This window comes from Scatophagus argus, chromosome 14 (assembly GCF_020382885.2).
Source record: "Scatophagus argus isolate fScaArg1 chromosome 14, fScaArg1.pri, whole genome shotgun sequence".
Classification (NCBI taxonomy): domain Eukaryota; kingdom Metazoa; phylum Chordata; class Actinopteri; family Scatophagidae; genus Scatophagus; species Scatophagus argus.
The window spans coordinates 4,475,360-4,492,702 of record NC_058506.1 but is presented as its reverse complement, the minus strand read 5'-3'; the positions used below and the strand labels follow the sequence as shown (position 1 = coordinate 4,492,702).

The 17,343-nt window shown below is 41.0% G+C and overlaps 1 protein-coding gene across 10 annotated transcripts in view; it reads left to right on the top strand.

Moving 5' to 3' along the window:
• The window catches only part of auts2a (activator of transcription and developmental regulator AUTS2 a), a 282,048-nt gene that overhangs the window by 58,355 nt on the left and 206,350 nt on the right, over positions 1 to 17,343 (top strand). For all 10 annotated transcript variants that reach the window (XM_046410502.1, XM_046410500.1, XM_046410498.1 and 7 more), the window contains exon 2: positions 10,511 to 10,723. In XM_046410502.1, the coding sequence (XP_046266458.1) occupies positions 10,511 to 10,723 (213 nt within the window). The remainder of the gene's footprint in view (positions 1 to 10,510; positions 10,724 to 17,343) is intronic.

Sequence of the window (17,343 nt, the reverse complement as noted above, 5' to 3'; positions counted from 1 at the left end):
GTGCATGAACTTTTTTGTCATTTTCTCTCTGGCTGTACAGGGAAGATGGAGATGTTCAAATACAATTTAGAAGGAAAAGCTAGCTTAAAAAAATATGAAGGAAAGAAAAATAGAATTTTGAAAATTTGAGGTGACATTGGCCCCCGCCGTTCCAGAGAAAATGATGCCCTCGCCTTGTTGTTGAAGGTATACTGTGCAGGATTTGTCAGGGTCTGTTTGTAAACACACCATTCAAAAGTGCAGTAAGGGGGAAAAATGGTCGATTATTGAGTTACTGACATTTAACATTTTGAAGAAACATTTCTTAAAGTGCAGTTCATAAAATGAATTGTATATTTAGCGGCAAGCGAGATGGCTGCTGCTGCCCTGAGCATACCACCACTGCAGCCTTCATTACATGCTGCCCTTTACCATATGAATGCCACTTCTCATTGTGAGCAGCTCTTTGTCATCTTCCCTCCAGCTCTTCACACCCTTGGCTTTCCCTTCAGCAGCTTTTAGTGGAGTTTTCAAGTGAATCAGCCATGGAGACATGGCTTCACTTCTCCCAGGCTCAGTTTTTAGACCGAGCAGATTTGCTGTCATCGTGTGGCAGTTTGTCAATTTGTAGTTAGTTGACAACAAGCAGCAGTATGAGCTCTGTGTGTGTGTGTGTGTGTGTGTGTGTGTTTGGCATGTATGTGAGGGTGCCAGTGCTGCTGGCTGTTTCCTAAATCTGGTTGCAATCTTGGCACAAGATGTTTGTCGCCTGAACATGTTTGACTGTAGTTGGATGAAGCATTTGTCGTGTGGGATTTATTATACTCTTACATATGTTTTTGTTGGTGATACATCAGACATGGCACTTGTTGCCCAGAGACTCGCTTTCATTTTGTTGCCAGCTAGTGTAGTTGCTAGTGTGTGGTTGAGTACATTAGTTAGAAATGTAAATCACTGGAGGTGGCTGGCTGAGCTTTATTCTTTCAGTTCAACAAATCTGTTTTATTGTAACAGTGCTCTCAGGTTGTTGGCTACAACCTCAGGGACAAGAACAATTTATCAAATTGAAATGATATTTAGAGCAGCTCAGCATGTCACTGCGATATACCCAGAATATATCTCTTCTCACAGGATGTTGAGCAATATCCTCACACAGGTTCATTTCAGCTGGCAGCATATTTTCTGAGCCCACTTATCACACAAAATGGCTTTTCAAGCATCCAAGGAGAATTACACCATGTTTTTTTTCCCTCACCATTACTGTAGTCACATTTGATGATGTGGAATATTTCCCTTGACTCAAGATAGTCCATCAGTTTTGGCCACAGCATTCACTTTTTCCAGCTTCCATGCACAAATGCACTTATTATATGCCAGAGTGCTGTTCAGAGGCATCACTAAACATACTTGTTTATGGTGAAATGCAGTTAACAACATCCAGACTACAATTTTCCAACTGCTGAATCGTTGCTGTGTATGCTAACTGTTATGCTGTAGATAGAGGGAGCTGTGAGAGGACATTTCTGACAGCGGGTATGACTCGAGCAGAGGTTTTTAAACTGTGAGGACGAGATGAAGGTGGACACTGAGGAAGAGACGTGAGGCCAGCACTGTGTGATCTGAAAGGTAGTTTTCTGTGTGCTGAAAAAAGTGAGTGTCAGTAGTTCAGTCCTCTCACTTAGTCCTTTTGCCAACACAGCTGGAGCCTACAGAGAATTATCAGCTGGATCTATAGCTCCCCTCAGCTCCATGCAGCTTTACAGTGAGTCTCAGCTCATGGTTTTCCTGTCCGACTGCACCGTTTTGGTTCACTCTTACAGCTCTCACTGTGTCATTTTGGAGGAGTTTTGGTCCAATCTAGGAATTCACAATACAGAGTATTTTCTTTGTTTCAATGTAATGTCCACATTCATACTTAGAGCATTTATAGAAAAGCCAAGGAATCCCAGAAAAGAAATTAGGGTGCAATACTGTTCTTCACTTGCCTGAATACAGTGTCTTTTTCAGATTATAAATAACTCATTATGCCCGACCTATGACTGGGTTTTCAGGTGTAGACAGCTAAACGAATTGGCCCATTCCACCGAAAGTGAATTTTCTTTAGTAATAGTGAATGGCAGAATCCAATAAAAGCTCTGACCCAGTGCAGTCACCGTAAGCAATGGTGTGCCTGTTTAAGCAAATGGTTCATTTGCCTTTACATCTGTCAGCAATTAGGTCTAATTATTTAAGCCAACAAGGGCAACTTCAAAGGCTGAAATCCATCCTGCAGTACAGCTCGGGCTGGGATTGTTTTCAGCACAACATTATTTTCCTCCTTGTTGTTTGTTCTTATTTGATTAGGACAGCCTGCACTTCATCTTGTTTCGCAGTATGCTTTGCTTATTCAGGTTGTCACCACATGGCTAGTGTGCATGTTTTCTTGCTTTTGTTTGCTTTACACTCTAATCCTTTCATTCATATTCTTCCACGCGCAACAGATGACCTGCCAGCTGATGTCTATGTATGAAATAGGCTCAGGAAAAACAAAAAGTCTGTGCTCTGATTTGGTAACACAGCAACGTAAAACAATATTGTTTTGCGTCTTTCTGCACCCATTAAAGGGCCACTCTGCCTGCTCTGCTCACTTCATGATTAACATGAAAAAAGCCAGGCTGTGTCTGCTCCTCATGTTTATTTAATCAGGGTAAATGTTGTGGGTTCTTGTAGCTCATGCCGAATATGTTTGTTTTTCATTAAGTCTTGCGCTCTGCTGGCGTCTCTGCAGAAGGTCTAATTTCCCTCCTGTTAAGATGCACACTAGATAACACATGTATGCACACAAGCACATGTATACAGTGTACAGATCTGCTGACCTGGGCTCGCTAAGTTGCTATAAAATCATCTTAGCAACAATCTCCAAAGTCTCTGCAAGCCACTGCAAGCCTGGTGTTGCATTGTCACTCTGAGCATGTCTTGTTTTTTTTGATGATTATTGTGGCCACAGTGCAGCCGTTCGATTGCTTTCTTTGATATAATATGTGTGGCCTGCACCACTTTGTTTTATTTGGGGAAAATCAGTTGCTGTGTTTCTTTCAGGACACCTAAGAAGACTTGAATGATACAAATGGATCTCCCTTTACCCCAGCTCCCCTCAATCTTGTCTGCCCTCCCAGAAAGAAAAAGAATGTGTATTCGTTGAGTAGGCAGACACAACCAGGAAATCACATCATCATACACAGGATATCCCCTTGTCTTTTTTCACCCAGCCTTCTGACTCAAATGAAAAAAAATACTCCAGCATGATGAGATGAGTGTCAGGAAATTGGCTGGGTGTCTAATGCAGATGAAGAAACATCTTGTAGATGGTTATGGCTGTCGGGGGAATAAGCTGAAAAGCTCTGCTAGCCCCAGACAACTCCCCTCACTTGCTCCAGTGGATAATGCAGACAAAGGCTGAGCTGCACCTGTACATTCTCAGCAGGTGTGTGTGTGTGTGCGCGCGCACTGTGTGACCACCTGCATCTATTCTGAGACACCACAGAAGGTGGAAGGCAGGCAGACTTTCAGACTAATGTTGTGGTGTTCTCAGTCTCTCACCCTCCAATAATTTCTTGTTGAGGTGACTGTGAAGCCCATTGCGAGGAGCCCAGACAGAGCAAGGCACCTTCATCCCATGATGCCTCATAACATTTGCCACAGTCTGGGAATGATTTCAGTTGTGATTTGGATGAGAACAGAAGAAACAAGAAAAAGTCTAATGCCATGTTATATAAGCGCTGCGTGCTCACCATCTTAGGTTAGCGTCTTAGCATTCTAACATTTTCCTAATTAGCACAGAATTACCATTGAATGAACACAGTTAACCTCTGTAAACTCACACTTCAACATTTCCAAATTAATGGCTGCAATCAAACTGGAATTCATTAATTCAAATGAGCAAGCAGTGAAACTTCCTTGTTTCTGCCTCAAGGATTTACTCCAAGAGTTGCTCATCTATCTCGAAAATGTGGGTGTAAATGCCGCAGGAGTGTTTCATCAGTTCTTAGCAGATTTTGATCAATCAGACCAAATGTGGTCAAGGCAACATGAATGCTTAGTTTTACTGTTACCCAACTGGTATTAATAAAATAGTTCTTTTTTGTGTGAAATTCTGTCTTCTACCCTTTGACCTCCCTTTGCTTTGCCTGTATTCAGAAGCCACTGTCCTCTTAAGCAGCTCTCAGGTCTTTTTCGTCTCATCTGATTTCTCTGAGCTGCGGGTCAACTTGCGGGATGGACTTTTGAATGATTTTTTTTTGTAGGACCTTGCTCTTTCCCTGCAAGTCTTTTTACTCACTGCACGTCTCATTCTTCTAGGAAAAATAGTTCTACTTGAGCTGCAGTTATTCAAAATGCTTAAATTGAAGGCTCAGTGAAAACACTAATGTTGAAGTGTGCATCAGTATCCATATGGTTGTGGATGTCTGACTGATTAAAATTAGAATTACAGGTAAAATTGCATCCACTCCATTTGGTCTTGAGCATTATGACTTACTTTGACACAACTTAAAGAAGCACTGTTTACATTGCTTAGTGCTTATTTAGCTGTAGTTTGATGTTCAAACTAGATTAAAAATACAAAAGGGAATCTTTTTGACGCCACTATTTGATGCCAAGTCTTGTCAAACAGGACTTTTCTATATACGACATCAGTGCAGAATTTTTTTCCAGCTTTAATAGAAAATTAAGTAGAGAGAAATCTGAATTGTTAAGCCAAAACATAAATTAAGCAGTGTATTGTTCCTTCAGAAACAGTTGAATTAATCCTTATATTAAAAAAAAGCTTAATTTACATGCACTGTTGGATCAACGCTGTGAAACTAACTTGTGTTTTTATTCTGTAGTTTACACGTGTGGCCTTGTGTTGTCATATAAACCCTGTGCAAAGAGAATTTCAGCATTAGCAAAACCACACACTGGAACAAAGTACAAAGCTTTGTTGTTAAATCTTATATGATGTGCAGTGATGATTTATCACAGCTGCCGTCAATACTGGTATATTGCAACAGCCCTTGTCAAAACAAGCTTAATCATGAATATATCGATGTGAAAGAATGTAAAGAGACAGCCAGTATGATGTGTTTAACGCAAATATAGAGTAGATCTTATCATCAGTATTGTGTAAACATTCTCACACAACAGCAACAGGAGTCTAAGGTTTGATCAGCTGGGTGGGATCCATTAAATGACATATGAAGTATTTCAGCTGCTCTAATCACACCTGTAATTGGTTACATCACCGCAGACAGCAGGGGAAATACCCAGGGACGTGTTACACTCAATACTTAGAGCAATGCTATTTCACACCTACTGAAAATGTGATAATCAGGTCAAGGACTCCCTAAAGAATGAGAGACAATTCAGTCCTTAACTAGGTAGCTGAAGTTAATATTGTCCTGGAGTAGGCCGCAAGGAGAGATCATAATTGTCACTCTTTATTAATATCCATTAGATGTCCAATTATTTCCTACTTTGTCTGTTGTTGTTGATTTGACACGGGTGTGGAGTTTCTGGGTGTGTGTGTGTGTGTGTATGTATTGTAGCTCACTGCTGAATGCAGGAGTATTGTGGGAAGCCAGACTCATTAAGCCTTTGGTGCATTTGAGTGTCCTCTGCTTGTCTGTCTCTCACCATCTCTGCTCCTGCTTTTTTGCCACCATCTATCTGTCTCTCCCTCTTTTTCCTCTCCGCTGGGAGCCCAGTTTGTGTACACTAATTAAATTGTCTCAGTACGACTAGTTGATCAGAGTCTTTGATCAGCCTTTCACAGGCTTGTCTGTTTGGCGGCTCGAATGCCAGCAGGCTGTAAGAGACCAAAGACGGCCCAACTTGTTTAATGTACTGCTGCAGTCATTGAGTTCAGTGCACTCCGGCACATGAACGAGGCACGCAGCAACTTCTTTCCTTTGTCTTATTCAAACACAACACAAAGGAGAGTGGAGAGAGAAAGGGGAAAGAGCTGAACCATGCAGGAGACGAATGTATCCGATAACATTAAAACCGCTAACTAGTGTGAGAAAGAGAAGAAAATAAAGAAGTGGTGGTTGTCTGAGCGACTGTGTTAGAAACATTATCAACTAAATCCTAAACGACAACTATGTGGAGTTATTGAGTAGAATAATGGTGCCAGTTTCATATAGATACATTTTATGCACTGTAAGAAGACATTTTTACTGCAATCCAAAACGTTTTGAGAAGTTAAAAGATAGCACACAGATGAAAGTTTTTGTTTGGATGAGACTTACCGCAGGTGAGGTGCGCTGATTGCAATTTGCCATTTCCATTTTTTTTTTAAGAACTGTAATTGACAGTGTGTACAAGCAAAAGTGACTTCTCTTCAATACCAAATTTTACTTTCATAATAAAAGAAATGATTACATTTTACAATTTCCTGTCAAAATAAAGCACCTGGAAAGAGCTACAAATAATAATACACTGAAAATGAGCTGTACACCTAACTTTATTTGACACATTTTTCTTAACAAAAGCAGGTGCAACAGGTTTATATGGCAAAATTTATATAACAAAACAAATATCAGTTACTTATATCATTTTATAGTATGCTCATAACTTCACCAGGGCTGAGGTAGTTTATCAGATTTCTGTAGTCTCTTGTTAATGTTTGCTTAGTTTGTGGACCGTGGCCGGGAAGCAGGGGAGCTATTCCTCCTGGGCTGAAGCTACCTTCTGCTTCAAAGTGCTGGAATCATCTGTTGATGACACTATGTTATTATGATTATTGTTAGAAACTATATTTATTATTTTCACAGGCTGAGCTTTCCAGTGTTTCATTCACCCTCTCACTGTGACTGTGAAAGATCAGACTTAATGCTCTATGTTTACGGGGAGCTCCAGATGAAGCGTGAGAGATGTTCCAGAGGGAGGCTCTTCACAGCTCTGTCCTGTATGAACGGTTCAAGCTTTGGAATATTGGACAGAAAACTGTATGAATCGACTGCGGATGCTTCTGTCATTAAGTCCACTTTGTACTACAATGATGTATAACAGTAAAAATGATACATTAGACATGTTTTAAAATATAAACCTACCCTTCCTAACCTACTTCTTTAAGTAATAATTTATTTTGATGTTTTTTTTTTACTCAACTTTAGATTCTGTCTTGTTAAAAAATATTCAGAACCTTTAAATATGTTAGTCAGTTAGTTTTGTCTGAATATATCAGAAATAAAGTGATAAGTTTTTATCGAACATTAGATGTGAAATATTGTACAATTATTGCATCCAATCCAGAATTTCCATTCATTTTTTAAATAATGTCGATCATAATAGGTGCCTTCCGGATTGTAGCCTGTTCTGAAGACACCTGCAGACTTGTGTTGCCACTAAATGCCACTGTGTAATTACTTTGTACACTGCCAGACAATCACAGTAATGAAAGCAAACAGAGACTGAGCCATATTGAGCAATTCCTTTTTTTTCAGTGTCATGATAAGGCACTGAAATAAGGAATTTGTCTTGCTATTGTTCTGCGAGCAGGCAAAACATAATGTGCATCATCATTATTCCAAGCAATCAGTTGGTTTGGAGGCTTAGAATCATGCAGAAAGCCGGCACAATGGAACCTCTCTCCCCATCATAACTTTGTCACATATTCTGTGCACTGACAATGCATGTCATGTTGCATTATTTGCCTTGGATGAGTGTGGGCGGAAAAGGCAAACAAGATTAGTTGATGCATGCACTTGTTTTTCTCTGAGTGAATTGAGGCATTTAGAAATGGTTTAGTGAGTCAGTGCCAGGAGCACACCCATCACACTCATCCCTCTGGATGCAGTGCATATCTGTAACACTGGTGAAGTAATTCTCTACAGGCACGCTAAGGTTGCTTCGAGGTGGTCCGTCAATGACTAACTGCTGCTGCTTGAGATGTGGTGGGGTTTTTTTGTGTGTTTTTTTTTTTTTTCTTACCAGGGTTTTGTGGAAAATCTGCCTCGGTGTCATTCCTCATATGCGCTGTGGTATAAAGATGAGACAAACTGTGGTTTCTGTGGGCTGTCAGATAAATCCTGGACTGACGAAGGGTTTTGTCCATTCCAGCACAAGTGCTCTTGTATAAATCACCCCTAAAAATGTTACTGGGCTGAGACAGTTTTTGTTTTTTTATTTCGCTTTCCTCTGAAGTGTAACAACGTAGAGCACGATGTCCCAGTGTATGCATGAGGCGAATGTGAAAGTGTCAGTGGTGGAAGGAGGTCTTTTACACAGGTAAAAGTAGCAGTACTTCAAGGGATTGAAGATGCTGCGTTGGTGGAAGTGTGTAGTCTAAGCCAGTGATTTTTAAAGGTGGGGTCCAAGGATCCCCCCAGCAAGGAATAATTTATATTCACTGTAATTCCATCTGTTTTTATCCCAATGACAAAGTGTATGACTATTTTAATCAAAGGTTTCATACACTTTCTGTTTTAAAACATCTGAAAGTTACATTTTTATCAGTTGTGGTACCCTGAGACAAAATCTTATCAGATGGGGGTCCGTGGTCTACTTAGTGTCAGTCTTGACGTGAAACCTCTGGTCTAAGCTACCAGTGAGACATACTTGTGAAATACTATACAGGAAGACCAGTTGGAGTAACAGATGGATAATCAAACACGAAAGCACTGCACAATGGTTTATAATGCTTACAGAAAGGGTTTTGCAACTCCTGAAAGTTATTACAGCAGCCACTCTTTTTTTTTCTTTTTTAAATCTGATGGCAAGGTCAGATCACTGTGATTGCATTAATATTATTGGTTGATTTTTGTTGATGAGAAATCTAAAGCACCATGAAAATGAGGTGCTCGAGTAAAGAACAAGTGCTTAACCTGAACCTTAATATAGCAAAAACCTGTGGCAGAGAAATGAGGAAGATAATTCCCGTCATGTAGAGGAGAGTTGGTAACTTTTCAAATAGGGAGGATTTAAAGAGACTTGATAAGAATATTGGGAAAAAACAGCAGTGAGGACTGTTATCATTGCTGTAGGAATTATTCTCACACCTGCACCATCAATGTTAAAAGTAAAAACGGAACACATGTACTCTACTACTACTGTAGATTAATTCCTTTAAGCTCATGCATTATAGATACGTTGCATTTCTTGGCATTAAAAGTGTTCATGTATCCAGACATCAGTGTTGCCAATGCCACTGGATATTCACATCCTTGTCTCTTCAGCCTTCTTGTTAAAATGTTGTAGAATATCGACATGTCATTAGTGTAGCTGTGGCAGCTTTGCACCTTCCCCTTCAGCAGTCAGCCTCCACTCAGATGGCTGCCTCACCAGCTTAAATGTTTCTCTTGGGGTATTAACACCACGGCTCTTTGGTCCACAATGGAGCGATACAGGTCACCCCTTCAAATAACAAAGGCTGATTTGTTCCATAAGTTTTACTGTGGGCGGCTGGGATACATTTCACAGTCTCTCAGCAGCAGATGAGTGGTTCTATTGATCAGCCCTGTCAAACTGTATAACCCCATGTGTGTGCCCTGCAATATTGGAGTTGTAGCTTATCGGTTTGTTTTCAGAATGCTGTGTACTTCAAGACAAGAAATGTCTTGTGGTGTAGTTTTTGTGTGTTCCTACAAGTGTTGCAATTTATCCTGTGAGAACCATAACTATCTATACCAAATGTCAAGACGGCTCTACCAGTAATTGACTTTCTACTCCAAACCATAAATAGTAATTTCATGGTGACACAGCGAAAAATAAACATAAAACCAGTCATTAATAACGTGAACTGTGAATGTCCATCCAAAACTATGTGCCATTCAATCTGTCGATGTTGAGATAGATTACTGGACGGAAACAGTGACCTGTTGCAGTGGCACTATATGAAGAGTCGAGGGGTTAATGTCATGGCGATCCATCCAGTCTGGATCAGTCTGGATCAAGGTGTTGAACCAGCTTGGCTTTAAAACATAATCAAAATAGAAGTTGTGATTAAGCAACAAATTGAAAATTGTTGTTATTTTTGGCATCCTGTTGGCTGTAATAGCACCTAACTACAACTTCACTAGTTTAAGTCCAGCTGGAGTCCATTTCGTGCTCTTTATCCTCATTATTCCTGCTGGCCTCTCTGCTGTGTACTTTTAAATAAAACCAAATTGCAGACTAAACAAATAGAATGAAGAACCAGCTGTCTGCTGTTCTTTGTGTATCAAGAATCTCAAACCTTGCTGCACGATTGCTCCTCAATTTGGAGCAAATTCACTGCACTCTGCAGAGTTACTACAGAGTGCACATTTGCTATCTGTCAAAGCAGGCTTTTATTAGTCAGTACTCAGCTGTTTTTTTTCCTTTCTTTAAGTTCTCAAGTGTACTAATGAGCCAGTTTTCTCAGGTATAGAAATTTAATGAAACATTGATCTGACTGTTGATGGGCCGTGTGATTGCAGAGTCTGAACGGCCAGCTGTGCAGCTCATACATGCCGTTAAAACACATTGCCAGCGGTAGTGACAGGATGTTTTTTGGTACTAATGTAAGTGCTCTCTTGTCCTGTTTCCTCTCTAGAAAAATATGACCCTGAAGCCCCAGGAGTGCAGAGACAACCAAGCAGGGCCACTGCATAAGAAAAGGCCGGCTAGGGTCCCCAATGGCCTCAGTCTGGAGCCCTGCAAGAACAATCACCACCACCAACAGCCTTCAGACCAGGAGAACAACCCCCGGCTGGCTCACACACACGGCAAGAGGAAGAAGAAACACCTGAACAAGAAACACACAATGGTAAGTTTAACATTGTTTTTGTCTTTCTGTTGTGTCATATTGATGCAGCAGTCATACGGCAGAATATTACTGTTTTAAGAGAGAGAAAAAGAGAAGCCATTGCCATGAGTGTAGCTGAATACATATGAGAGATTTTCTCTTGAGTTTAACTTGTGTAACACTTTAATCTAAGTGCTTCTAATAATGCTGCAGTTGGGTTTTTTTTTTTACCTTTTGGCTCAGTGTTCAAGTTTTGTCGACGCACTACCAAGTGTCTGTTGTTACATCAAGTCTGTTCTTAGCGCAAATGTAAAACGGCTGTATTGTATAATGCAAGCCTCTGCTTGGGGCATTTGTGCAGTTCATTGTTCGGTGCATACTGGCTCAGTTTCTCAGGAAAATCTAGAAATGTGAACATTTCAAAGTTTTTCATTGTCCATATGCTGCCTTTGCTTGCAGTTTCTCACAGTTTGTCAGAGCCTGGCCTTGATGGTCTCTACACTGTATTTATACTGTTCCAAAGCTACTTTATTTGTGGTCATTTTGCAGGAAAAAAGAACTCTGCTCAGTTGTAGGTTTTTATTAGAGTTGAGCTGTCACGCAAGCTCAGCAGATCCATATGTGTAAAGCAGAAAATTTGCATGTGTCTTATATATGATATATTCTATTTTTCATATATTTCTGTATGAAGTATGAATGAGGCTAAAGAGTAGTATAGGTGTTAATTTAACATTCCCAGTTGTAGCAGAAAATAAGCAGCTGTGCTGTTGGCTCAATGATTGCTTCTGTTGTTGGCTTTTCAGAGGGAGTCAGTCTAATATTTTGAATCCTCTCGGGGGGTCATGATTTTTATTCTAAATGAAAAATTGATTGGAATGAGCTTTCAGTTTTGATCATCGAAATCCAAAGCAGGATTGCCGATTCACCCAGTGTTTTGTTTCTCTCCACCGCATGTACTTACATGTGTCTGGTGCTCATCCCAAAAAATGAAAAAAAAAAAAAAGAATCAACACTTCAAAGACCACACCACTAGCTTACCTGTAGCCTGCAGCTTGCTTGATTTCCAAACACCTACCCTCTGTGCACAAAGACTGCTAGGTACTTAAGGTAACTCTGAGGGTGTTTGAGGTGCTGGGTTTGTTTCCTTTCTGCTGATCTTCATTACATCACATGGGAAGAGGGCTAGTTGGGACGGATTTGATCCTTACAAATCCAGATGTGATAGTCCAACAGTGGTGTAGCCATCAGCGCTGAAAAAAAATGTTTAAATAGAAAATTGAATTGTGACCTTAGACCTGGAAAGGCAAAATCGAATGATGGTTTGCAGGCTTTGGACACCCAAATTATTGTCTTGATGGTTGGCACAAAGGTCATTTGTGAGCAAGAAATAAAAAAATAACAGCAAACAAGACAGAGACAAACAAATGTCTGGATCACATTTCTGATCACATACTGAAAATTTGCAAAATTGTATTGGCTGAATGAATGATGTCAAAATGCTCACCAGTGTGAAGTATATCAGATACATGAGTGTGTATCAGTGCACTACCTGAGCATATTTCTATGCGTAGCAAGGGGGCAAGGTCACCAATGAATATTTATGGTACACTGATGCAGCGGTGTATCTTCACTTACCTAATGTTTATGCACATACACACTCACACACAAGCAGAGACTGTGAGGTTATGCTCTGCCATTTCTCCAGGAAAGAGCCAGTCTTCTTGAGCTGCATATTCAAGGACATGTTTGTATGGGTCGCTGCAGGACAAGCAGACACGAGGGAAAAGAAAGACACGGGTTACCAGGCATGCTGTTTGCTTAAATGTGCTGTACGTTGTTGACTCCTCAGTGGTTTTGTAAGAGCAGGAGGTGGTTGTATTTCTGGCTTTCTGTTTGTAGGATGTGCTGACTGTATTGTATTTCTTGCTTAGCCTCATATTCTGATGGTCCTCTGACAAACTTTAAGATGCCATCACTGTCAATGGTACACTGATAACCCTTTAATCTGAGAGATGAATCAATGTTTGGAATCAGACTGTTGTGTCTGTGCTCCACTAATGAGCACACCATCTCCTCAGCCTGTAGTCATTAATAATGTGGTTTTAAAAGGTGCCTGTTTTTATTAAGTCACATGACCAATGAGACCGCCTTATACTGCTGTGGTGGCTGCATGTTCAGTGAAGAGGTGACTTTGTGGTGACACGTGTATGTGAGACTGTGTGTTTATGTGTGTTCATCTGCACCTTGATTTTGAATGTGTCTCATGTTCTTGCCGTGTGTGTGTGTGTTTGTTTGTTTGACACTTTGGCAGGTGACTGTGGTCATGTTTTTCGGTCATCAGCGGTGTTTAAGCTGTTGGCAGAGAGAAGCCCGGCTCTTGATCCCCCTCTGAGTTCTCGCTCGCACGCAGATGCTGGGACATGCATTCACGCACATGCAAGCTCACACACCCAAACACATCCAGCACATTCTCGCCCGCTCTCTTTCTCACCTCCCTCCCCAGCTCACACACGTATGAGGTCACAGACAAACAAACATGAACTCAGCATGCACTGCTGTAACCCTCTGCACACATCACCGATAGCTGTGGCATGATAGCACCAATACTGCTGAGAGCACTCTAAATTACAACAGGCCCCTTAATCTGTGTAATCATCAAAAATGATTATAATGATTATATTACTGATAATCAACTCATCTGTTTGGCTTTGAGGACCGCTAATGCCCAGACTGTTACTATTCTCAGTAAATGAAAAATTGCTTTCTGTGCAAAACACAAATAGACCTATCAAGTTTGGTTGTCAACAACAGCTTAACATGTCATGTTCTATGCAATTGAAAAGAATAATTGAAAAGATGCTCACCTGTGCCCTACATCCCCCCGTTTGTCAGCTGTGAAGAGAACAAACTGGAGAACTGTTGGCTTCACTGTAAATAAACGTTAAGGCATTGTCCTCCCACGAGGGTGCATTTTAAATGTCATAGGTCTGTCTCAGAGTTTAATTCTCTATTTAGAAATGCTGGAGCGTGGTGAGAGAGAACCCGTTTTCAGCACTTTTTGTTAGCTCTGACTCTAAGAGAGAGAATTTGCTGTTGAATAAAGCAAGAAGCGTTTTTCTCTCCCTCTTCCTTTGTTCCTCTTCCAGCCGAGCTTGCAGATTGCAGAAAATGTTTTCGATTTCTGGCACCGACCCAATGTACTGAACTGTGAGATACGGGGGGTAGAGAAATGTTTATAAGTGCCTCTGACTTATTGCCTCAAAGTGAAAAAAGAGCCCAGATAGAGGAAGCTTCAGTGGAGATGGGTGAGAGTACAGTTGCAAGCCGCAAATTATGACTCTCTAACTCTTCTCGTCTTTTATCATGTTGCAGTAAGCTTTTCCCCACATTGGCATGTTTTTGTGTAATTGACACGTTTTGAGAATTTGAATTAAGGCTACATTCCCGATGTTTCTACTCTAAAAAGAAATCGTAATTGGAGAACTTTAAGGCTAAGGAGTATTGAACTAACCATTTCTCTCTCTCTCTGTCACTCTCTGCGTGTGTGTGTCTGTTTGTATGTGTGTGAAATCAAATGACCTGCCATAGTTAGCTGTACCAGGCAGCTTTTACCTTAATTATGCAACTTTTTCGACCGTCCACTCATCATGGATGTCCTCAGTTTCGAGAAGTGTGTTGCAAACATGAAGAGGGAATGTGATTAGTCACATGTGGGAGTGTGGCAGAGTGCATCAGAATCTGTTCCACATATTCATGGTGTCAGACTGTGGTTTGAAGGTGTTTTCAGTAGTTCAGCTGCAGAGACTTCTACTCACTTCGCAAGAAAACATGTTTGCTTGTTTGTTTGATATCTCAGAACAGATTCTGACAAAATTTGAAAACGTTACATCACACACCATTTAGTTATTACATTGGCGGTGTTGTTGTAACCACAGGTCACATACACTTATCTATCTGGACTGGATTTGGACCCACAGAAAACCTGTTTCTGGCACCGGTGTGTGTGTGTGTGTGTGTGTGTGTGTGTGTGTGTGTGTGTGTGTGTGTGTGTGTGTGTGTGTGTGTGGTGGGGGGTGTTGTTCAGTTCTGGTGAGGCTCTGTTCAGCTCACCGATGTTGGATTGGTGGCCTGTGGCGTGTGCTGCTTTGTACAGTAGCTGTGGTGAACAGAGGGACATGCTGTGAGGCCCATCTGCTCTCTGGCACTGGAGGAGTGGGGAGACGAGGAGTGGGAGACAGGACGAGCAAGGAGGGCTCAGGTTGGACCTCCCCCCCTCTGGTCCCCCCACGTCTCAGTACAACCACTTGCCTGTCTGTCTGCTGGACCGTCTGTCTGACTGTCTGTCTTTCAACATGAATCTTTTTCCCTAGGCATTTGTGTGCGGTGATTAATATTAGACTGGACTCACTCTGAAAGGAATATTAGTTTGGCTTTATATGATTATTTATTGCTTTTCAGTTGAAGTAATGACTATTAATCAGTGAGTATTTATACATAAACATTGTCAGTCTCTGATGTGCTCCATGACTGCTGTCTCCTAAATAACCAGGGGGACTGGAAACATGTTTCATGACATGACGCAGTTTCACTGTTTACTGTTACTGCAACTACTAACTAATTTCTCACTATTTCCAATAGTGAATTAAAATCACATAGCGATTCACCCGTAGGTGAAATCTCATTTTTATGTGCTGACAATTCGTCATTAATGTTTTGCATTAGCAGGAAGGTCCTGTACATCAAACCAAATGCTTGGTTCTCAGAAGCAGCGTCAACAAATGACAAGTGTGAGTTACTCCACCTGACAAGCTCTGCACTCATCCAGAATATGTCGAAGTGATGGAAACCCAGTGATGCTGAGAAAAAGCAGATAAGTGCATCCATCCCATTCTGACAGAAAAGGTTTCTGTATTGTTAAAATGTTATGCATTTGCACACAGTCTGCTGTGTGAAACCAGATGAATGATGACAAGTGAGCAAATGCAACGTAAAAATAATCAATCAATAGATGATGATAACGATGCCAGGAAAACGTCAGCAGGAAACTGACTGTTCAAACATCCATGGCAGGAGTCTGAAACCACTATTTACTTTACAGTTCATTGTTTTTTATGCCTAATATTTCATTTTGGTGTTTAAAGATTCTACTTGATTCTGTTTAGCACAAAATCATGTTCACAAGAAGCAATTAAAGACTGCAGAACTCTTCCACCAGATTGCTTTAATACAACCAATGCTCAATAGGTAATTTGGATTTAGACAGTGCTTATGTTTGGCATTGGACAGCTTGCTTTATGCTATCAATTACTGTTAGTGTTACTGTTTTGTTTTGTTTTTTTACCTCTGTAATTCTCTGTGTGGTTTCTTTGAGTAGATATATTTTGTTAAAATGGTCACACAAATGTACATGTTAATGTGCAGTCAGTTTAAAGATAGTTTAAGTACTTTGCACCATCATATCCTTGCGTAAGCCTCTCCGGCACATTAAATGAACAATGGATTAAGTGTGAGCCGGCATTAGGCACTGTCAGCTGGTTGTTCTGTTATATTGGCTCATTATAAAGCAGTATGGTGTAATGGAGATGGCAGGCACTGTCAGCCAGCAGATCACTCTGGCATTAGTGGTAGTGCTTCTTGAAACTGACAGTGTCACTCCTGAGACTTTTCTTTTGCGGGTAATGAAGGCATAATACCTTTTAACACATACACTAGTGCCACCAGTTTTGACATGTATTATTTGTAGTCTTGCATTAACAAGATACAAGTTCATGTTAAGACATTTGATGTGGTGCTGGTAGTGTGAATATTATGCAGCTGAATATCTGCTGCGTAGGATTGACATGACATCCAACTTTGATTTAAAAAATCAGTCACAGCTGTCTACATTTGTCAGTCACACCTAACACAATACCTGTGGTCTTTGGTCTTCGTCCCAGTCGTTAGGTGTAATTGCTGTAGAGACTGCTGAGCGGTGTCTAGCCCCGGGGTTTGAAGGCTGTTTCTTGAGAGACTCTAACCAGGTCATCCAGTCAACCGGAGGGCTTTGGTGTCTGGCCTCTGGCTCCCTGAATCATCTCACTGGATAGATTCTCTCTCCACCTGCCCTGATGGAAAAGCCCTGCCTTAGGCCAGCCAGAGGGTGTATTATCATCCAGCATCAGTCCCTCACCTAGACACAACTCATACAACCTGCTGGTGGCCAAATATGTAATGAGATCAAGCTAAAAGCGCTAATGGCAGATCTCCAGGGTTGGTTGTGTGTGTGTGTGTGTGTTTGTGTGCGTGCGCAAATATTTGGACTGAATCCTTGATTTTGTCAGAAAGGGGGCAAGCTTACATGCTTTCAATCTGCAGTGAAAATGTAATATAATGTTCAGCTCTTTCAGCTTTGCGGGTCACCCTTAATAAGCTTATCCACTAAGCCAATAAGAGATTCGAAGAAAAGCAATGTCCTGATTGTCAGATAAGATGCTAAATCCATTCTGGTGGGGGGGGGGCTCAGCTGTGGGGAAGATAATTGTGGCTGTCACAGTGGCGTTTTATAGCACTGGATCAAATCAAATCCAATCATGATGGCTTGTTTTGTGGTTTTGTGTCATTGTGAACCACACGACAACAATTGGTAAACATTTTAATGCATC